Genomic DNA, 22,958 nt, shown 5'->3' on the forward strand with positions numbered 1-22,958 from the left:
GGAACTGGTCAAAACGGAAGTCAAGTCCCACTTCCCTGGTCAAAACAAGCGCTTAGTATTTTGGTATTGGTGTGATTTATAGTGCCCACCGCATGTTTTTGTTGTACGTGAGATATCTGATCTAGTAGTATTTCCATTTTGAAAATTGAAATCGAACTTTTATGAGTTCAAGGTATAGCAAACTCCATGTTTATGGACTTTCCTGTTTGAAAAAAGTATGACAATATTTTATGATGATTGATTGATAATTTAATACAAGTCTTGAACAAAAAGTGCAAATTAAATCAAATTACAAAACAACATAATTAAATGAAGACAGAATCCACTGAAATAAAGTTGCTTTGAATAAATAGATAAATAATCACCATATCAATACATAGTATTATCTCATATTAACTTGATTGCCCGTCCAACCTCGGATAAATAATTCCCACTATACTTTCTAAAAGCCTGATATATATATTTGTATATTATCATTTTGCTATCATAATAATTTTGTATATTCTAATACTGAAGTCCATGCAAGCTTGCATTTGATCATTAAGATGATTAATGGTCAGTTACAGTCCCTATTATAAATATTCCTTATGGATTTCATTTGGATCAAGATATGTTAATGATTTTTATCATATTCTGATTTCATCAAATTCTAGCTGTTGTCTCCAGTTTAACCATGACGTCGTCTGCGATATCTCGCCTTATTTTCACCGTGTTTGTCATCACTATCACGGATAGAGCAGTTGCAATAAGTAAGATAATATCATATTTTCTATATCTTCAATTAATTTTTAGGTCATACTTAAAAAAAAAGAAATATATATTAGCTATGTTCTTCAGATTTTTTAAATCGGTTATTTCAAAATGATATGATAGATGAAACTGGTTATATATGATATGATAGGTCTGCCCACACCCATTTCTTTCTATTTTCGATTGATTTTCAAATTCATAATAGTTTGAAGAGTGATATGATGTATTATAAAAAAAATCGTACACATTATTGCCTATGGTATTTCTGCTACAAATCTTCAATATCTCAGCTTATGACGACTACTTAATCACAAACAATTAAAAGTGTTTGTTTTTTCCTATATGAATGTTGATTGTTAAATATTATGACTGTCTAAATTTGTCACTTTGTAATTTGGGCAAGATCAAGACCAAAATGAAGTCAATGTTGGGTCTATCCTGTGAATCTTGAAAGTAATAATTCATCACTATTTCTTTTCTAGAATATAAACCAACAGTCGTATTTATAGTGGTATCATGGCATCCTATGTTTTCATGCTGAAAGGACAATTCCACCCCAACAAAAAGTTGATTTGAATAAAAAGAGACAAACCCAACAAGCATAACACTGACAATTTAATCAAAATCGGATGTTAAATAAGAAAGTTATGACATTTTATAGGATGTTAAATAAGAAAGTTATGACATTTTATAGTTTCGCTTAATTTCACAAAACAGTTATATGCACATCCTGTTCGGTATTCAAATGAGGAGACTGATGACATCATCCACTCACTATTTCTTTTGTATTTCATTATATGAAATATTCTTATTTTCCCCTCATTGTCAAGTGAAACAACGATAAATTCCTCCCTGAACATGTGGAATTAGCATTGTTTAGCATTGTTTAATACTATATGGTCAAGTTGGCCCTAATTGTCAAATCTGTAAAAAATGAAATATTGTATAATTCAAACAATAAAAAACAAAAGAAATAGTGAGTGAGGGACATCATCATCTGTCTCATTTGCATGTCACTGACTTATGCATATCACTGTTTTGTGCAAAAAACTTTAAAATGTCATTACTTTCCCATTTTACATCTAATTTTGATTAAATTTCAGCTTTATTTTTCTCTATTTATTCAAATCAACATTTTTCTGCGGTGGACTTGACCTTTAAACATGTTTCTCTTCAATTATAAGGAAATGGTGATTTACGGCTCGTCAGCGCCAACACAACCAAAGGCTGGGTTGAGATCTATTACAACTCTGAGTGGTACACGATATCCGGTCAGTTCATCATCTATGATATATCTAAGGTGGTGTGCAGGCAGCTTGGTTTGCCCTTCACCGAAGCAGTAACAGTGGACGATCCTTATGTGAAGAGACCCCTTGATAAAGTTGGGGTGCTGTCTACCACTTTATTCTGTGATGGGGACGAAGCCAGGCTTGAAGACTGTCGTAATTTCGATTGGAGCTTTCCTCAATTCTACACGCATGATTATGATGTTGCAGTCCATTGCGCAGGGGGTAAGAACTGAGAACCATGAAGAGATTTCTTGAAAAGCATTGTAACTATATTGGGCTACAGTCGTATTCTATTGGTTCCGACTCTCGTGGGTTCCAATCCCAGCCAAGCATGGCGTGTTTTCCTTCAGCAAGAAATTTATCCATACTGTGCTGCACTCAACCCATGTGAGGTGAATGCGAATGGGTACATGGTAGGATTAATCCCCTCAGTGCCTTTGAAAAACTGGTAGTTCGAGCTAAAGCCTGTGTGTTAATAACAGCGCTTTGTATCCTCGGGCAAAAAGCGCGATATACATCCAGCAATTATTATTGTTATTATATTTATCATTATTGTGTCTGTATTTGCGAAGGATAATAGAATCAAGAACGCATCACCACTACTATCACCACCATCTCCATTATTTTTACCATATAATTATGTTGCAGCAACATTACCATCAGCTACTGCAGTGAAAGACTGCAAAAGCGATTATGAAGTTACGAAGACAACTGAATAACAGTGGCTATTCAGATATTGGGTGATAAGCCCTAGGAGATATCTCCTTGATATGCCCAATCAATAGTATATTGCTTGCAAAACTTATGGTCTACAGTGCGTAATGGCGGACATCTTCAAAGACAGTACGGCTACACGTTAAAGTTTAGTTTATTTAATTTCATCTCAACATCAAAGCAAATCAAGATGACAATCACACTGAAATATACTGCTACAGCAACAACAACAACAACAACAACAATAACTACTACTACTACTACTACTACTACTACTACTACTACTACTACTACTACTACTATTAATACTACTACTACTACTTCTACTACTACTACTTCTACTACTACTACTACTACTACTACTACTACTACTACTACTACTACTACTACTACCACTACCTCTACTACTACTACTACTACTACTACTACTATCACTACTACTACTACTACTACTACTCCTACTACCACCATCACCACCCACCACCACCACTACTTCTTCTTCTGGTGATGATAATGATGAAGATTATAAGTTAAGAACAATTAATGTTTCAATTCGTATGTTGAGCTGAACAAAATGAATTAATTTTCATCCACCATTTCGAAAAGTGCAAAGAGGGAAAGGGAACATTAAGTCACATGATCATCTTTAACCAATGGAATTTTGTGTAATTTTCCTTTCTTAATCTTCCTCAGAAAATATACATACTGGCGATCTGCGATTAGTTGGTGGTGTCGACGACCGTAGTGGGCGCCTCGAAATCTTCATGGGAAAAGCCTGGGAATCATTCTGCAGTATAGGATTTGGTGTAACTGAAGCGACGGTGGCATGTCGTCAGCTTGGCCTTCTAAATACTTCTGATGTAGACGTTTTCCCTGATGCGTACTTTGGTATGGGAAATATAGGCGATGGACCTTATATTGCTCGCTGTACTGGTGACGAAAAGAGGATTGATTCATGTTCTTCTTTTTATCGGTCCTTCGATGCCGTGAATTATGATGAACTTTTTTGTTCCCACTCTCAGGACGTCGGGATCTGTTGTCCATCGGATATAGGTTAGCTTGCACAGATATTTCAGTTTTGTTTTTGGACAATAATGATTCTATGAAGAGTTGAGACAGTTTGTAAAGTTTTGGGTTACTCTATAAATGTAATCTCCTTGGCGAACTGAAATCAAATAGGAGTGATACAAGCCCCCACAACATCAAATAACCAAACAGTGATTACAAACGACTAAACACGGTTTAGAAGCATTCCGTATACTAATCTTTTAAGGATTGATTAACATTTATTTATGTTTAGAAGGAGGAAGTCTATACAGGTTCTAAATATAAATCGCGATTTGTCAAAATATTTTCAAATTACCCTTATGAATGATAAAAACATCAATTTAATGTCTGTAACCTTCACAGGAGTAGGAAACAGCGATTGAATCATATATTGGAAATATCAATGAATTTATAAGCTTGAAAATAACATTCAAATTGTTAAGATAATCACTTTACAAGTATTTGTTTGGATTGTTCCAACAAAAGTAATGAATAAAAGGCTAAGACATAAAATGCAATATTGGTCTTAATTTGATTTCATAGCTTGATTTGACATTTTTGTTCATTGTATTACTGTTTTCCTCGTATAATGCCAATTTACAAAGCTTCCATCATTTCATTATTAATTACAGGTGGATGTGCCGCAACTTACAGTACTAGTGGAACTTCTACTGTTGGCAGCATCGTTGGTTCTATTGTAGTGGTCGTTGTTGTACTTCTTATTATCGGCTGTTGCTGCTACTGCTGTTGCAAAAAGAAGAAAGGAAAGCAACAGTATACAACAGTGGTTCAAAATCAAGCCCCTCAGCCAGCTAGCGGAGGTCAGCAAGCTCCAGCACCAACAACAGGAAGTACAGCACCACCAGTTTACTACCATGGACCCACACCAGGCTATCCTGCTGTGAATATTGGCCAACCTAATACACAATCCTATCCTATTCAGTACCCTCCTACTGGTCAGGCCATGCCTCCACCTGCGCCCGTTGCTGGCAATAACCCATACCCTCCGCAGACCAATCCATACCCCACTGGGCAAGTACCGCCACCTGCAGCAGCTGGTAGTATCCCATACCCTTCACAACCCTACCCTTACCCCTCTGGACAGGCGCCTCCACCCGCAGGTACATATCCTGCACCACCACCTCAACAACCAGGTTACAATCCCACCGCTGCCACCGGTACATATCCAGCTGCACCTTATCCTCCACAGGCTGCACCCGCACCAGGACCAGCTTATGGTGCTTCATCTGCAGAACAGTCATATCCGACCAAAGGAGATGTAGATCATCCTTTACCTTCTCATGCAGCAAGTGGAACACCGAGCGCACCTCCAATGGATATGGGCAGTGGGCAAGGGGAAATTCCGAGTGCGCCCCCACCAGCTTACGAACATCTTATTGGATGATGCTGATGATTAGGGCTATCTATGTAAAGGGAGGATTAAAGAAACACATTTGTTTTATCCATGTCTTTGTTAAACCTAATCCCTTATCATCACACTATTGAATTAAGGACCTGCCATTACTCTTATAAAGGTTATATTTTTTTTTTCAAGTCAGTAAAGCTGACAAAAAGGGGACTCATTTACTGCTTATGGTATACCATACTTTCAAATTCTGCCATTTTTATTAATAAATAAATAAATGTTTGATTTCGTATATTTATGTATTTTTTTACATCACTCCCCTTTGACAACTTTTATGATGTTCCTAGGAGGAATAAAATGAAGTTTATATAATTTGGAATATAAAGGAAATTGCTAGTCCCAAACTTACTTTTAATGATGGGATCCCTCTTTTACTCAAATAACTTGAGTGAGTAAATAAAGGTGTACATCTGAGCACTGCCCAGATAAAGCCAACATTATTTTTTACACGTTTATTAAAGTATTATATCCCAGATAATTTCAAATCATTTTTATGTGGTAAAACTGTGTTAACAGTTAATAGAACAGGATACATTTAAAGAGAATACAAGCACTGACTTGCCCCAAATCGCTACTTGAAACTGCCTTTCATTCGCAATAAAAGAGAAATTATTAAATCGATCTCCTTTGTCTTGAATTAAAAAGGCATATGACAAAGAAAAGTGTCTTTCTTTTACAATTAAATGATTGCCTGTTAAAACCAAGTAATCATTTTGTAGGAAATAATCAGAAATAAAGAGAATGAGACTACAGTGTAAAATAATCAAGTCATTGGGTGGATAAAATCATTTGGATGCTAGTTTAACAAAGTTTATTGTAACTTTCAAAATGCATTACTCTGGCTTAAATTGATTTCTTCTGTTTCCCAAAGCGTGTAGAAATATCATACAGAATCATACTTAAAAATTACATATTGTTCATAAATTATGACTAAAAGTAAACTAGTCATCATTTATTACACGAGGATGCATGTAGAGAACAAAATGATACGATAATATTTTTAAAATATTATTCTCAACAGTTTTTATTTAGTGTGTTTAAAGTATTAGGTCATTTAAATTGTTTTTCATCAAATGAAGTTTTTTAATGATTTCATTCATGTTCATTTTTGTACATTTGTCTGCATTGAGTTCCTGTATGTATATCATATTGATTTATTTATCATAAATTATAATGGCTCTCATCATGTCTTTGGAGTTGTTTGTAAAAGTAGAAGTAATTAATTCTAGAAACAATCGATTGAAATGTGAGTTTTGATCCCAACAACTGTTTGTTATCGATTTTTTTACATTGAATGATTGATTGGGTACTAGATCTATTCAATTGTATATAAAATATTAAATACGTCTAAATCATTGTTACATGTGATTTTTACATACATTTGATATAATCAGTCAATGTTATATACATATATATGAATGTATTGCTGTAAGTTTCAAGCGCTTGATAAAGGCATCAAAGGATGTGAGTTGGTCTTGATCAAGCATGTATGTATGTTTACTATAACTTCATGTTTTTTCTTCTATTGTGTGATAAGGGTAACTTTATAATGATGTTCAGATCTTTCACGTGATAACGTGGCCACTAAACTATTCTACTATCTAGTATTTTGCCTTACTTAAATGAAGATAACTCATTGGCTGAATAGACCATTTCCTAGTTACTTTATGGGCAATTTTTGTCAAATTACCTTTCATCTCTTTCATTATGATAGGCAGACTTTAAAGCAAGATATTACATAAGCATGCCTTACATAGCAGGATGAAGAAATTGAATAGATCAGATGACTAGAATAGCACACTAATGAACACATAAATGAAGGTATTTGTTACATTTCTACTTTAGCATGTTGTTATAACTATGTATTTGGTCAACTGAAATACCAGTCGCTAGTAGTCCAGGATAGAAGAGGCATAACCTTGTTTTTTCATATATACAATATTTTTTATGGTTTCTTGTCAATTCGAGGGAACTTATTACGAATCTGAATGATGCCATCTTAAATTCACAGGATTTGTTTTTCTGAATGTCTATTTCTCAAATTCCTTTTTTCCTCTGGTGAACGTTTAAGTGTTCTGGCTATCTAACATTCAGCCCAAGTCCCTAAACCCAGTCGCACATTTTCACTAGTCGATGAACACAGTTTGGAGGAATTTTCTTCTGACCATCTCTTGTAATGTTGGAATTGCTAAATCCATTCAGATTGAAATAATATTGTTACGAAAGTATTTTGTCAATTTTGTAAACAAGAATCGTATATTAATACAATATTTGAGGGAACACACCTCGAAATAAACAGTAAGAAATTATAATATTCACTCAAAATGTCATTTAAAAAAACACATAAATGTTTGTTGATTTGAAATGTAACAATTTCGCTTGTAATGTATGCTCATTAATGAATTGCTACATGAGTCGATTTTTTACAGGGAAGACTGCCATTAATTATTTGAGGCAGATCCTCATTTAACAAACGGTGAAAACAAATCGCACACTGATATGCTCCAATTAACCTTTATTTTTTTTTTCATGACAATTTAATCTCATGAATAAAATGCTTAATTGTTCCCTTGGACAAGCTGCATCGAAATACCCATTACAATATAAGTAATGCTCTTTCTCTATCTAAAACCCAGAATATTACATATTTTATCGGTGCTATTTGTTTTAAAGTTATTTGTTTTTCAAAGTTGTAAAAATAAATGCATGTATCGATCTGCGATTGAATGTTATTTATAATGTCAAACATGAATTTTTACTTGAAAAACAATTTCGGTTGTCTTTTATTTATAGTCCTAGTTGATAATTATTTTCTTTACAACGTTCTGATGTTCATAAAGCCCGTCTCACACTATGCGATCCGAATTTCAAATTAATTGTGATAACATTTGGTATTGATATTCCAACTAATAAAATATTACGAATCAGAGTTCAGAATAGTAGTAGGACTACTGAAATCGAAATTCAGTCCAATTAGAACCTCCCTGAATGAATAAAAACAAATTCAATTCCAAATCGTAATGCCGTCATCATCGACTGCGAATTGAAGCCGATTTGGCCTTTACTCCGACCATAGGGCTTGCCGCAAAGTAAAATATGATTTTAGTTTCCCTAACGGTATGCCAAACTTTAAATTCATTTTTCACTTCATGGATTTCTTATTTAATGCAAAATGCGATTTCTTGAAAAATCGCGTCGCACCGGATCGCATAGTGTGAGACGGGCTGACCGAATGTAGGCGGACGAAGGGTGACGAATGGGAAAAATGCACGAAATGCACGCGAATTCAACGAATTCAAATAAAATTTCCGTCAAATCATGCGCTCAATATTTATTGTCAAAATTCATCAACGAACGATAAGCGAGGGATGAATATGACATGCGAAGGATATCGATTTTTCGGCTCACCTCTGAGTAAATTGCAGCCGAAGGCGAGCGATCAAAAAGGGTTGATATATCCCAATAGACGAACGAACAGTGAGCAATGGTTTTGATATGGCGTGCGATTAGAAACAAAGACGAGGGAATAGATCGGGCGTTCTTGTACGTTCGTGAAATTTTATCTGAATTCGTTGAATTCGCGTGCATTTCGTGCATTTTTTCCCATTCGTGACTTTGCGCACGACTGAAACATGTTCTTAGGTGTTAATCAGCTCCATAGAGATACATCATTAGAGCAATAACTGGCACAGGAAAAAATGACCATCCGATGCTCTGTATTGAATGTGTTCATACTTTACGCCAAATTTGTACCATGCTATTATTCTCTCCCCCCTCCCTCTCTCTCTCGCGTCATTTTGATCTTAAGATATGTACACATCCGTTTTATCTCCGTCTTCTCTTTCGTCATACTCAAATGTGTCCTCTTTCTCACTGTTTTGGATGACGCGTATAGGCTCAAGGGTCATCTACTTTCATGAACCTGACCTCAACCAGACTAGTTTACAGCTACCGTAGAATCACTGCATTCACTGGTGTAGAGAAGTACCAAAGTTTCATGGCCATGAACAATAGGAGAGAAAAGGAAAGAAAATAGGATGAAAAGTATTCCACAATCTATCACAAAATTATAGTTTGGTGTTTAAAAGGACATTTTTGTTCGCTCTCTCTCGAGACTTTTAAGAAAGTTTGTTTCATACGCTTTGTTTGGCCCCTCTCAAAACGTTTTGGTCATTTCTCCACTGTCTTTTATTGCGTTGACTGTACATAAAACACACAGGCTGACGATTACATATATTTCCATGTGTAAGTACCGTACATGTTTGTTATGGTGTCGAGATAGGTGGCTATAATTGACAACTTCCTTCGAGTGTGCCTAGCAAGAGTAAGATTCTGAAATGAAGCCTTCGTGTAACAGCAGTGGTATGATACATCACAGTGAAACTTTTTTATCGCCTGCTGACAAAGAGTGAATAGTGAAAATGCAACGTCACAATACTGTATGCCGTATACTGTAGAGAAGTAGATCCGGCCTGGATATAGAGAATGCTATGGTTAATTATTATAGAAATACCAAAGACCCCCCCCCCTCTAGGTCTCCCCATCTATTTATCTGTCTATATTTCGAAATCTCGCTCAATCAATTCGTAAATTCAGTTAAGTATTGCTTTTCTTAATCCTTTTTTCCAACCAAATATTTTCCAAAGTACTTGCTTCAAACAAAACGAACAATTTTATGGGTTTTTAGGCGTACTAAAATCGCAGAAATATATATCAGTTCGGATATATAACATTTTCCATAAAGGGACTGGTGAGTCGCAGTTTATTTTTCAATGAAGGCGTAATACTAAAATCATTTTCGTGAAACACACACACACAAAACCCATTCATGCCAGAATTCATTTATTTATTTCAATGAAGAAATTAATTGACAGAGAAGAATGACATAAAAGTGTTAAAGTATAAAAGATTTTATGATACATCATAATATACGAAGTAATATTTCATAGTGTTATGTAATCAACATTTCATTATCACAACATTAATAAGTATAACATAATGGTAATAACATTTCATGTAGTTCATATAGTTGCCTATATATATATATACATATATATATATAGTTATAAAGGCGCACTGTTAGTATTCTCCAGTTGTTGTTTTCAGCGCTTGATGCGTTCAAGAAATATAAGGATTTCACCGGGATCTCAGCACTTATGCATTCCTCCGTTGAAAATAATGATTATAGTAACAATCACATGATATAGAAATGTAATCGGTAAGTTGGATATGAATTCTTAATTCAAAATTCAATCAATGTATTCAGTCGATGGTGGTACTTTATAGTAGAACAACTGTATTTACGACGAAGCTGTGCATATACATGCTGTAAGCATGGTGAGTGAAGTACAAATTTGAATATAGACACAAGAGCCCGAAAGTTTATATATCAGAAGACACACACAGTATTTACCATAGTATATTATATGCATTAATATGGCTTAAACCGCCATTAAATTCATTGCAGTATAATTGCATTCCTTTTCATTTGTTACCCAATATCAAACTGATTTTCAACAGATCATCTGTGGGCATGATCTTGTTGCATATAAATTAGATTAAAGCCAAAAATTAAGTTCATCACGACTCAGGGGCAGATCCAGGATTTTCCAAAGGGGGGGGGCAAATTTTTCGGAAAAAAATTTTGACAAGCAAAAAAAATGTTTTCAAAAACAAATTAAGGATATTTGCGATTCCAAAAGAGGGGGCGCATTTCTGTTTTAATGGCATTTTTATATTACAAATTTTAATTTTGCTTCTCAAAAGAGGGGCCCCCTGTGCCCCCCTGGATCCGCCAGTGTCCCGACTGAATGATAAAACTAAAATATCACACATTTGGACACACTTTAGCATACTCATATACGGTCACACCCATGTTACTCTCATGTTTCGTATGCATAACAAACAGTGTATCGGAAAAGGCAAACTAAAATTTTCATTTCCCTGAGAAAAACATAAAATCAGCAAAAAATAAAATCACATCTCTTGAAATGAAATCCCATGAGCTCTTCAATGACACATTCGGAAGGTTTGAAAGGAATGTATCAGGGAACGTCATTGATCGGAAAATATGAACAAATGCAGCTGGTTCACTTGCATGTTATTATTACATAAATAAACATTCAGTTACCATGACAGTCATCCCTTATGTGCCCGAGTCTTTGAATGGGTGATCTTAAAAGTAGTGCGACTCTGATATAGCTACTGAATGCCTGTGGTGCGGACTATTCTAGTGTAGGCCTGGTGCGGACCAATGAAAATCATGAGTAACTGAAAACGGTATACGTCCAGAATATTCATTTTGTTCATTAAATGTTCAGAATTATTTAAGGAGCTTGCTGGGTTCTGAATCTGTAAAGTCATTGTCATCATCTAATAAGACGGGGGCGCTCTCGGGATTTCCCTTTGCCCACTGTTTATATCCATTGGATAATTGGTTGATCCACTTACTGCATGAGTGATCCACTGCATATCGGTGATCCACTTGCTGCATGAGAAGTTAATGGGTGATCTACATCCCCTTTAGTCGGATATGACTGTTCTGCAGATGAAGCACCTTAAGCTGGTCCTGTGGATGCAGCCTGTGGAGGATAAGGTGCAGCTGGATATGTAGCGGTGGCAGCGGTGGGATAGTAACATGGTTGTAGAGGAGGAGTAGGATATGCACCTGCTGGTGGAGGAGCCTGTCCAGAGTGGTAAGGATAGGGGGGTTGTGAAGGGTACGGGGTACAACCAGCTGCTGTAGGTGGTAGTACTTGTCCACTCTGATATGGATTGCTCTGCGGAGGGTATGGGTTATTGCTAGCAGCAGGTGCAGGTAGAGACAACCCAGATGGGTCACAACTTGAAACAGGCGCCCCATCGGCATTGGTATGAATGTAGACAGGTACTTTCTGATCTTTGAATGATGCCACTGGAAATTGATTTTGACCTCCACCGTCAGCCCCGAGAGACACTGCATTGTATTGCTGAGGAGGTTTGGGCTTCTTCTTACATCGTCTACTGCACGGTTTCTTGCACGTGATGTAACAACCGGCGCATAGTGCCATCGGAAATAGTATAGCTGCTAGAAGACTACCTGCGAACTCACCATTACTCATCTCTACTTTGGGCTTGCACGAGTCTGAAGAAAAAGTGGATAAGCCAAAAACAAAATACAAATCATTTTTATTATCATTACAAAAACGTCACACCAAAGATGGAAAAAATTCAGAAGCCTTATATTAAATCTACAAATGATAAAACACCATACTCGCTAAATAAATGTTAGCGACGGGTAAGTGAATTCAATATACTGATATTTTCAACTGATTCCATGCAAGAAAATTGTGTGAGGGTGAGGTTTATAGGGCGTACATTCATATTACGTAAATGAATTGGAATAGCTACATTCACTATGGGGGCTTTACCAAAACCTGAATTAGACTTTGATGATATTCTTTATTTTCTACAACAATGTACACGCATATTAATAATTACCTAAATCCCGGGAACAGCAGATGCTGAGAGAGTTTTGTGACACGAGACATTCTTCACTTGAATATGCTGTGTACAACTCATCACAGGATGGTATATCCTCCTCATCCCCAGTGCACTGGGCATTGTAAAGGCTACTGTGCGGACCAGACGGTGGGCCAAAGTAGTCACTTTTACAGATGTAGGGTTGGGATGTATTGAATCCGAGCTGACGACATGCCACCATCGCTTCTTTTACCTGGAACCCAACAAGACAGAATGATATCCAACGTAGTCCAGAATACAATTCAAGACGCCCCCTGCGGTGATCCGAACCATCGGCTAACCTGAGCCCACCAGTTGGGATGAACTCTTTCGAAAAAGAAGAATCAAGTAAAAAGATGAGATGGAGGGAAATGCAAGGGGGGGGGGGAGGAGTCGATAATAAGTAATATGTTTATTTCATGTACGTGTTACTCATAATCTGATGATTCTGATTTATCAAACGCAATGCAAATAAGTCCAGTTTCAAAACTAAAGGCCTAAGACTATATTGACTGAATTTTTCAAAATGAAACAGAAAGATATATCACATTTGGTTTTTAAGTAGTATAGGCCTACTCAATAGATTTACCAGAACAAAGAACTATCCCCAATATATATATATTTATTATTCATACATGACCCTGTACCATGTACATTAATTCCAACGTTACGAGGTTGATCGAGCAATATCTTTTCGTTCTTAAACCAGATACGTTTTAGCTAAAGGAAAACCGAGAATGTCATGGTGCAACATGACATATGAACAATGTAATATGGGTAATATGATATAGAACCTACTCTTGTTCATGTTACCATATTATGCATGCCAATTAATACATATATTTAAAAAAAGAGGATCATTGGAAAGATATCGGCGAAAGAAGTTAAATTAGTGCCAACCTCCTTTGCAAAAGATTGCAAGGTCTTCATCATGTGTGTGAAACGGCACAGGGTTCCAGTCGAAACTATCGCATTCAGTAAGTCTGTCTTCGCCTCCACGACAGATCATCCATGTCACCAAAACCTTCTCTGAGTCGGATGTTGTGAAGATTCTTTTATCCCGTACAAAGTTGGCCTCTGTGAAAGGTAGACCGAGCTGACGACATGCAACTCGCGAAGGAGATCCTCGTAAGTTTTTATTCGATATTGTCATCCATGTTGAGTTGTAGTAGATCTCTAGACGTCCGTATAATGCCGTACCGTTAACTAGCCGCAAATCGCCTTCACCTGTAAAATAAATAATAAATGAAAATATTAGACGTCACGTGGTACTGCTAGTGGTGTAGAAGTTTTAACGGGGGGGGGGGTCTTTCAACATAATGTAAGAAATGTAAGGGTTTCCGCGAGGGAGAGTTGTGGCATGAGAATCATTTACAATGTGTAGGCCTATGGGCACCAATGAGAAATCCAAAAGAATGGTACCCCTGGATGACCCGCCAATGTAATGACTATAGAAGATAAGAAACTGTTCCTTGCATTCGTGAAAACTTCCTCTTTTCTCTAGTCAATGTTCTTGGAGAAGAAAAAAACCTATTTGCTAAAATTTATATTGTTGTCATTCTTTTCGGTGACAATTACATCATCTGTTGCCAAAGAGAAATCCTTTTTATTGTAAGGAAAAAAAGATAATTTTCTGCCCCTTTAGTTAAATCTTGGATCTGCCACTGATCGACGATGTTTTAGCATCATGTGAAGAAGGAAGATGCTAGGTATACCATCATGACATGGACAAATATTTATCATGGTAAATCAGGAATTCCTAAATCAATTTTTTTTTTATCAATCGAACAGGAACTGTCTATGATGGCGGCAATATACCAGTACGGGGTAAACAACTTTGCACAACTTTGGTTGTTCCAGTACTATATGAAACCACAGGCGGTACATTGAGGATGAGTAGAACGCAGCAAGGAATCCGTGACATACGACAAAGTCTACGAGCCCTGCAGCGGTATTGGGAGGAAAGAAAGAATAACAATGCCATTTAAATGAAAGCTCAAGATGACCTCAGAGATGGGCAGAGATGGACGTTGAAAGCTCGATCTGTCCCAAGGCTGAGAGGATTAGAAGGAAAAGGAAAGGACGGGCTAAGAAACTACAGAAATTCTATCAAGATCCTTTTGCCTTCACCAGAGCTCTTTTCAACTCAGAGAGGAGTTACAAGACCATCTGAGAAACACCTACTATGACAGTACGAGAAACCTATACCCCTACCTCCAGTGGAAAACTTGGTATGTCCAACTTCTCCAGGCGAAAACTTTGACATGGACCCTCCACGCCTATCTGATCGAGGAAGAAAATTGTCAAGAAGGCAAGGTCTGGCTCATCTCCAGGTCCTAATGGTGTGTCATATAAAGTATTTACATACTGTACCAGGATGAGGAGGCTATTGTGGGGACTGTTGAGGGTACTGTGGAGAAATAACGTGGTGCAAAAGGAGTGGAATAAAGCTGAAGGAGTGCACATAACGAAAGAAAAAGATGCTAAGAGGATAGAATCATTCCGTCCAATATCTCCCCTTAATCATGCTAATATCATGATAGGAATCCTTGCTGGATGTCTTTCCAAGTACCTACTTGTGAATGGATTTGTTGACACAGCTGTCCAGAAGGCAGGATTTCCATGGTTTTCTGGCAGTGTTGAACACTCTGCACATGATCCAAGAGGCAAAGAGGAAGAGGATGGACCTTCAGTTATATGGCTGGACCCGGCCAATTCATACGGTTCATTGCCACACTCAATGATATGGTTTACCTTGGACTTCTTCTACATTCCTCAGAAACTTGGTGATTTCCTATATAGTGTTACTTTCAGCACATTAAGATGAGATTTTCCACCAAGGAATATACGACAGCCTACCAGCCCCTTGAGGTCGGCATCCCGATAGGGTGTGCCATATCCCCAATTCTATATGTCATGGCAATGGAACTCATAACTAGAGCTGCATGTTCCAGTTGTAGAGGTGTTGAGATCGAACCTGGACTCGAGGTGCCACCAATACGAGCTTTCATGGGTAATACACAGTCCATGCATAGTCAATGCATAGAAGGCTCTGGAACGTCTAGATCAATTGATAAGCTGGTGCAGGATGAAGTTCAAACCTAAGAAATCAAGGAGTTTGACCATGAAGAAAGGAAAGGTAGATTGACTCGACACATTTCAATGTTGGGGTGAGGCCATTCCATCTATATCAGATGATTCTGTTAAGAGCTTAGGGCGCTGGTTCATGAAGGAACTATCTCACAAGAACCAGTTAAACGAGGTCCGAACGATGGTAGAGGATGGACTAAATCGGATCAATAGATGTACCCTTCCAAATAAACTCAGCTGTGGTGCCTTAAGTTCGGTCTCTTCCTAAGAATCATGTGGGCATTGATGATGTATGAGATTACAATGACGCATGTTGAGAGGATGGAGCAAAGAATCTTAGTGCACGTCTGGAAGTGGCTTGGCATCCCTCCTTGCACAACGAACATAAGATTTTATGGCAGTTCCACAAAGCTGCAGCTACCCCTGAGTGAAATTACAGAGGAGTTTAATGTGAAAAGGGCTCACATGTACTCAACCCTTAGGGACTCAAGCGACCAGTTTGTTAAGGGACTGTGCCAGACATTTGCACAGGTCGCAAATGGAATGTCCAGCAAGAAAATGAGGAAATGGAGCCTCGGCAGAGGCACAAGGATATGGTTGGGCCTGTGCAAACCAATAGAGCAGGACTGGGTATAAATCCATTTCTTCCTCTTAAGGATGGGAATAACCAACAGAAGGAAGTTGGTTTTGGAATTGATGGAGATTGCTACAAGGTCCTCAGCCTGGATTTGGAACAGATATAAAGCCAACTTACCAAATGAGCAGCTGGAGGTGGCTTCTCGTCCTGATGCTGCTGGCCCGACTCCTGCCACATAGCCATATCGAGGAAAATGGGCCGAAATGACAAGCAGGAGGACCTCGACTGAGGATCCAGCTGTTCTGGAGGATATTTCCCTGCACAAGGTGCGTTTTGATTATCCCAATAGATCCCTGATACCAGAGTTATATCTATGGGGTGCCCAAAATATGACCTCTCCAGATATATTTTCGTGATTTGCTCATTTTGCTGAATAATTAAAATTGAGCTGAATTTCATAGATTTAAATAAAAACATGCTAAATGATAATGTGAGTTAGCTGTTAGAAGTTATTCTAAATTTCTGTAATAGCCTCTGGTGATCCTCATACCAGGGGATGAAAACCCCGATGGAAGGCCAAGAGGATTGTAGACCCATCTGCATATGCCCGGTACAGTTTGATCATGCGCAGATCAGAATTTTGTTCAAAACTTTCGTCCTCATAGCCTTGCCTTGTGTGTGTACTGTTTTAATCTCCAATTTATATGATCGCACTTACTATTAGCTAAACTTCTTCCAAGAAATGCAGCGAGGCAGACGATTAATAGATGGAAACGATGAAAAGATTCCATTTTTCAACCTTCGATCAGTCGACGTGAGATAGATGACTTCATGACTGCTGTAGGAATTAATCAATTCTTGCCTGTTATAGATCAACCGTTGACTGTAAATAATAAAACAGTTTGTAAATGTATAACCACAGGTAGTCTTACTTATCTGTCTACAATAAGCCTATATGGATGAAGTAAAAAAAAGAGAATGAGGACGACTTATAAGTTTTTAAAAGATATTACGATGAGTGCATGACAATGTATTATCTACAGAAGTGCTTGAAAGGTCACGTAAGCACCGCCCCTCAAAAGATGTTTTGGAGGTCAACTCTTTCAGACGTAAAATTCGTGCCGTAAGTTGAGTGAAACTTAACTGGAATTCACCTCCGGAGTAGAATTTGAATTCGTGAATGTGATAGCGTTCGTGATTCTAGTTTGGTTTCACACGTGCTAAAAAGTCGTCATTAGAAACATTTTTCACTGGAATCATCATTAAAATTACGATTTTGGTACCGTGAGATGCTCATAATGCTAATCAACACTGCAATTATCTTATAAGAGATTTTTTTTTACCAATGCTATATGGTGGCACATAATGTTTGTGTGAATTTTGCTGGACACCAGTCTGACATATGTACCACTTTTGTATTATCATTTTAGAAATAAACAATGCAGGAAATTTGAAGTATAGGGCCTATTCAATTATCTGACCTAAGTAGTGAATTTGTACATAACTATCATATCAATTTTGTCACCAGATTGCCACCAATTTACCTGCCATGATTTGACATATTATGATCAAATATGCTACTTGGACACCATGTCGTATCGGCTCATATAGGCCTACACCAATTTGCTCAGTAACTTCATAAAAATGTAGTCTGAATGACACGAACTCTGCAGTAAATGTACGGTTTCAGTACAATGGCAAAGCCTATACACACACACACACTCCCACACACCCACACACACACACACACACACACACACACACACACATATATATATATATATATATATATACAGTGCGTCCCAAAAAAACTATACACTTTTGAAATGGCTGCCAAATAAAAAATGTAGCACTTTTGGGGAAAACACTTATATATATATGGAAAGCCAATAAAGTCAACTTTCAGATGACACCAACAAGTTGGAAAACTATTCATGCTTGAGCGAGCACTGCCCACTGAAACAAAGGGTATGAAAATTAGGGTGGGCCGGAATTAGCCTTTCAATTTCTTTCAGGTTTTTTTGTTTGGTACTTGCAAAGTTGAGGGTTATTTGGTGAATTAAAGATCAGTTGTGATCAGTTTGTTGTTTGTGAAAATGTAATGCGTTATTAAATTGAAATTTAATGCATGAGTGATCATGAATTGCAATTTTTAGTGCAGCATTTTGTCTTTATCATGTGGATCTCAACAATGTGTTCATGAGAGTCAGGAGAAGAGGGGGTAATATGACTTAGGGAGGTGAAGTACGTTGATGGGATAAAGGTCAACAGAACATTTAGCAACCCCTCTCCCCCCCCCCTGCTTCTCTCCTCCTGAGAGACTAAGCTCGGGTAGGCTGGACAGGAATTAGCCTTACAGGTTTTTTTTTTAGTGGTTAGTCCTTTGGAACTTGCAAAGCTAAGGGTGTTAAGCTAAATAAATGAGTGAGATAAGTTTTGGTTTCTTAGGCAAATTTCACGAGTTAGTAATTTGAAATTTAATGCATGAGTGAACATGAATTATAATTTAAGTGTAGCATATTCATCTTGTGGACCTCAGAAGTGTGTTCGATCGTGAGAGCCATAGTAATTTGATGGTACATGTTACAAGCAAGAGGGCGAGATATGCTAAGACTTGGTTAAAAGGGCATTCCTCTACTTTTTGTCCTTTTACAAATTAAAAGTCATATGTACCCTCCCCTCTCCGCCTCCATTTCCCAGTCCCCCCTCTCTCTCTGTCTCTCTTCCTGGATTGTAGCCTATTCAAAACTTAACTGCCAAGTGACCGGTGGCTGATGGTCAGTTTTTTTTATTGAATCATTACCAAGAAATTTAACGATTATGATGATTAATGAAATAATTTATTGAACAAACTGAATGTTTGATTGATCACATTGCACATTGAATGAGTTGATTTTCTAATAAATTGTTGACTAAATGATTGATAGGAAAAAGTTGATGCCCCAAATCAGAATTTATCATTAAATCAACATTCTGCTCTGGACTTCAGGCGTACATGACAATAGCCATCAGATCTCAACAGGAGGGGAGGACGGGAAAGAGGGAGGGGCGGGGGCTCAATGTTCTTTTGACCCTTATTCCATCAACCTGCTTCTCCCTCTTAAGTCCTATCTCACCCCCTATTCTCCCGACTCCCATGAACACATTGCTGAGATCCACATGATAAAGTTGAAATGCTGCCCAAAAAGAGATCCAAATGATGAAGTTCAAATGCTGCCCAAAAAGTGTAATTTGTGTTCACTCATGCATTAAAGTTCAATTTAATAATTCATAAAATTTGCTTAAGCAACCAAAACTGGTCACGGTTGATTATTAATTTATCACAACGCCCTTAACTTTGCAAGTTCGAAAGGATTTGCCTTTAAAAAACTGGCATAAATTAGAAGGCTAATTCCAGCCCACCCTAATTTTCACACCCTTTGTTTCAGTGGGCAGTGCTCGCTCAAGCATGAATAGTTTTCCAACTTTTTGGTGTCATTTGAAAGTTGACTTTATTGGCTTTCCATATACATGATATATGTAAGTCTTTTTCGCCAAAGTGCTACATTTTTTATTTGGCAGCCATTTCAAACGTGTATAGTTTTTTTTGGGACGCACTGTATATATATATATATATATATATATATATATATATATGTGTGTGTGTGTGTGTGTGTGTACAAAGGGGTTTGTCCAAAAAGTGAGATTGGAGAAATTATTGTGACATTTAGGTAAAGGCTTGACATAACTTTGCCCGCGTTAAACGTCTGCCGTCATCGTGAGGATACTCCAAATCCGGTGGAAGATCATAATCGGCTGTACTAGATGTGAATACTCTTAGAACAGAATCCCACAAGGGAGTACGTGTCGGCCACAGTGTGTTCACAGATTGGAACACAATTGATATGTAGTGCTATCACCTTCACTCTGTTAAATTTGATCGAGCCTTATTGTGAATCACATATAGTCGACCACTGCACAGAGTATACAGTCACACTGTCGAGGTGTCCACAGTGTAAAAATATATTCACGTTGTTGAATTTGAGCATATATTAACAGTGTGAATAATATTTTCGCAAAAACCCACTATATGAGCACACTGTGATCACACTGTGTGAGACACTGTTCTAATTTACACTAGATACATATCTGCATATACATGTATATCCACACGGGAAAAGATACTTTGTACATGAAAATCTGTTTACGTCATACTGAAATACAAGATCAATAGATATCTTACCTGCTGAGAATCAGAACCCATGGCCGCTATTGCAAGCACTATAAACGCCATCATTATACTTTCATTATCCTATTATACATGTATACATAATATTTCAAGCTATCCATTCATATATAGGTATATCACACACCGTGATCGCGGCACATCAGCTGCTCAACTTTATACGCAATGGGTTCCAACGAAGGCCGCATACAGGCAGAGCGATCGCGAATGGGCGTTGCCTTGGCATAATTTATCACACGCGGCCCTGCCGCCGTTCAGTTCATTATGATAATAATTGTCTGCTTTCAGTCTCTTCTCCTGCGGATCCATTATTTTTTTGTCCATCTTCTACCCATCAGCCTCTATCTTCTGCCTATATACAGCGAATGGTTTCTCTTGGGGAATTACCGTAAATCAAATGAAATATTCATGTTTTCCTGTCTCTTCGTCGCGCTTCGTTGGTACAGACACGATTTCGTTTTTCTTTGGGGCAATGATTCGCATTCATAATAGCTAAAGGTGCTTGACATGATTGAGGAGGATGGTGAGAACCCGGGACAGAACATTGATCTACTCCATGGTGAGAAGGAGGAGCAGAAGAAGAGGGAGAGGATGGGGAACGAAGAGGGGGAAACCGGGGGGGGGGGGGGGGGAAGAAGCAGGCGCGGTTCTAGACTAGGGCTTCTGGGGACTTGAGACATTTTCGACATAATTTTGTTTATATCATTCAATAGTTAGTAAGGATCCTACTCTTTCATTGCCTTTATACACACATGTAAGGACTAGAGAACCACGTATCATACATGTTAGTGATATTTTGGTGTTTAGGTTGACGGCTAATTGGCAACTTTCTACGTGTGCGTCAAGACTAAGATTCTGAATAGAGCCTTTGTAACAGCAATGGTGTGGTGAAGGGAAACATTGCATTCAAAAACTATTTTGGGGCCTGCTCATAAGGCCTGGTCCCACTGGCCGACGGAAACAAAACGTATTCATAAAGGATACAGCGAACGAGCAAAGTCGTTTGAGGGTGGCTCCATCCGTTTTCATCCACTTCAGAAAAGGAAAAAAATTAGCGGAAAATTAGCGGAAAAGAACGGACGTGGGTAGTATGTAGCGCGGATGTTAAATGGATGTTCATTGGAAACCTATCGGATATGCTGCGGAATTACATCGTACACGGCGGAAAGTTCATCCGTTCTCAAGGCCTGGTCGGACTAGTCCCACTAGCCTACGGACACAAAACGTATTCATAACGGATACAGCGGACAAGCAGAATTTCGGGGGTGGCTCCATCCGTTTTCATCCGCTCCAGACAATGGACAAAATGGGCGAACAGTGATATCACAGTGAACGGATGCTCGATGGTTATAGAGCGTATGAAACACGTATGTGAAGAGTACACAACGGATACATAACGTTTTCGAACGGATGGCATTTTTTTTCTGTTTTACATCCTCTTTGCAGTGGGACCAGGCCTTTACTAAGATTCCGAATGGAAGTGAAAATGCTGCTGTTCATACAGGGTCGTGTGGTCCAGTGGTTAGAGCATTGGACTCATAATCGCAAGGTTGTAAGTTCGAATTCCAACTCTTTCAAATATGTCGTCTATAACGTCAGCCACTATGACTGATTAAACTAGACGTAAAATGTTTCCTAGTTTATTGGTTACATACCAGCTTGGAGTTTACCAGCAAAATGCTGTCCTGCCGAGTTCCTGCGGGAGTTACCACAAACAGAAACAGAATACAACTTCCTGTCACGATATACGGTGTACTGGAGAGAATTAAATAGGTCCTAGCATGGACCTGGTCCTAGGTACCCCCTGGACATAAAGAACGTTATATTTGATTATTAAAACTAACTAGGCTTTATTTTTTTCTTTCCCCTCTCGATCCCTCCAAGTCTTCCCTCCTATTTTTATATATTTCGATAGCTCGCTCACTGACTCTATTGGTAAATTCAATTAAGCATTCCTTTAATCCCTTTTTTCTCAAAGTATTTGCTTCAATCAAAACGAATGGCTTCATGTTTTTTTTGGTGGTAAAATAGCAAAAATAAATATCAGTTAGGATACGCTCCCCTAAGTAATATATAAAATCATTTTTTTTAAAGGGGGTTGGGGCTCAGTGACGAGCCACGGTTTCTTTTTAACGTAGGCGTGATAGAAAAATCATTAATACACAAATGCCAGAATTCATTTATTAATTTCAATGAAAAACTTTAATGAAAGAGAAGACAGTAATATTTTATTTCAGTGTTATGTAATACACATTTCAGTATAGAATAATAATGATAAAACAATTTCATATCTTTCATATAGTTGCCTATATAAAGGGGCACTGTTATTATTCTACAGCT

General features: G+C 37.8%; 2 protein-coding genes across 3 annotated transcripts in view; one reads left to right on the forward strand and one right to left on the reverse strand.

Annotated features, from left to right (window-relative positions):
- Positions 1 to 7,978, forward strand: part of LOC129254480 (scavenger receptor cysteine-rich type 1 protein M160-like) — a 9,616-nt gene extending 1,638 nt beyond the window's left edge. For both annotated transcript variants that reach the window (XM_064114509.1, XM_064114513.1), the window contains 4 exons: positions 654 to 749; positions 1,935 to 2,261; positions 3,447 to 3,806; positions 4,433 to 7,978. In XM_064114509.1, coding sequence (XP_063970579.1) covers positions 674 to 749; positions 1,935 to 2,261; positions 3,447 to 3,806; positions 4,433 to 5,205 — 1,536 coding nt within the window. In that variant the 5' untranslated portion in view covers positions 654 to 673 and the 3' untranslated portion in view covers positions 5,206 to 7,978. The remainder of the gene's footprint in view (positions 1 to 653; positions 750 to 1,934; positions 2,262 to 3,446; positions 3,807 to 4,432) is intronic.
- A 2,260-nt stretch (positions 7,979 to 10,238) lies between these two features.
- On the reverse strand, positions 10,239 to 20,861 carry LOC129273218 (scavenger receptor cysteine-rich type 1 protein M160-like). Its single transcript, XM_054910252.2, has 5 exons — positions 20,616 to 20,861; positions 17,112 to 17,276; positions 13,627 to 13,953; positions 12,706 to 13,053; positions 10,239 to 12,349 (listed from the first exon to the last, which is right to left on the reverse strand). Exons 2-5 carry the CDS (start codon positions 17,182 to 17,184, stop codon positions 11,784 to 11,786), a joined length of 1,314 nt encoding a protein of 437 aa, XP_054766227.2. The 5' UTR covers positions 17,185 to 17,276; positions 20,616 to 20,861; the 3' UTR covers positions 10,239 to 11,783.
- Between the last annotated feature and the right edge of the window lie 2,097 nt (positions 20,862 to 22,958).

Source organism: Lytechinus pictus, chromosome 2 (genome assembly GCF_037042905.1).
Source record: "Lytechinus pictus isolate F3 Inbred chromosome 2, Lp3.0, whole genome shotgun sequence".
Taxonomy (NCBI): domain Eukaryota; kingdom Metazoa; phylum Echinodermata; class Echinoidea; order Temnopleuroida; family Toxopneustidae; genus Lytechinus; species Lytechinus pictus.

What these genes read in the sequence shown, in the direction of transcription:
- LOC129273218 (XM_054910252.2), bottom strand. Translation starts at nt 17,184, where the DNA reads ATGGAATCTTTTCATCGTTTCCATCTATTAATCGTCTGCCTCGCTGCA. An exon ending in TGGAAGAAGTTTAGCTAATA is followed by an intron (nt 13,954 to 17,111) that starts GTAAGTGCGATC and finishes TTTATTTTACAG; the next exon opens with GTGAAGGCGATTTGCGGCTA. An exon ending in CTGCTGTTCCCGGGATTTAG is followed by an intron (nt 12,350 to 12,705) that starts GTAATTATTAAT and finishes CTTTTTCTTCAG; the next exon opens with ACTCGTGCAAGCCCAAAGTA.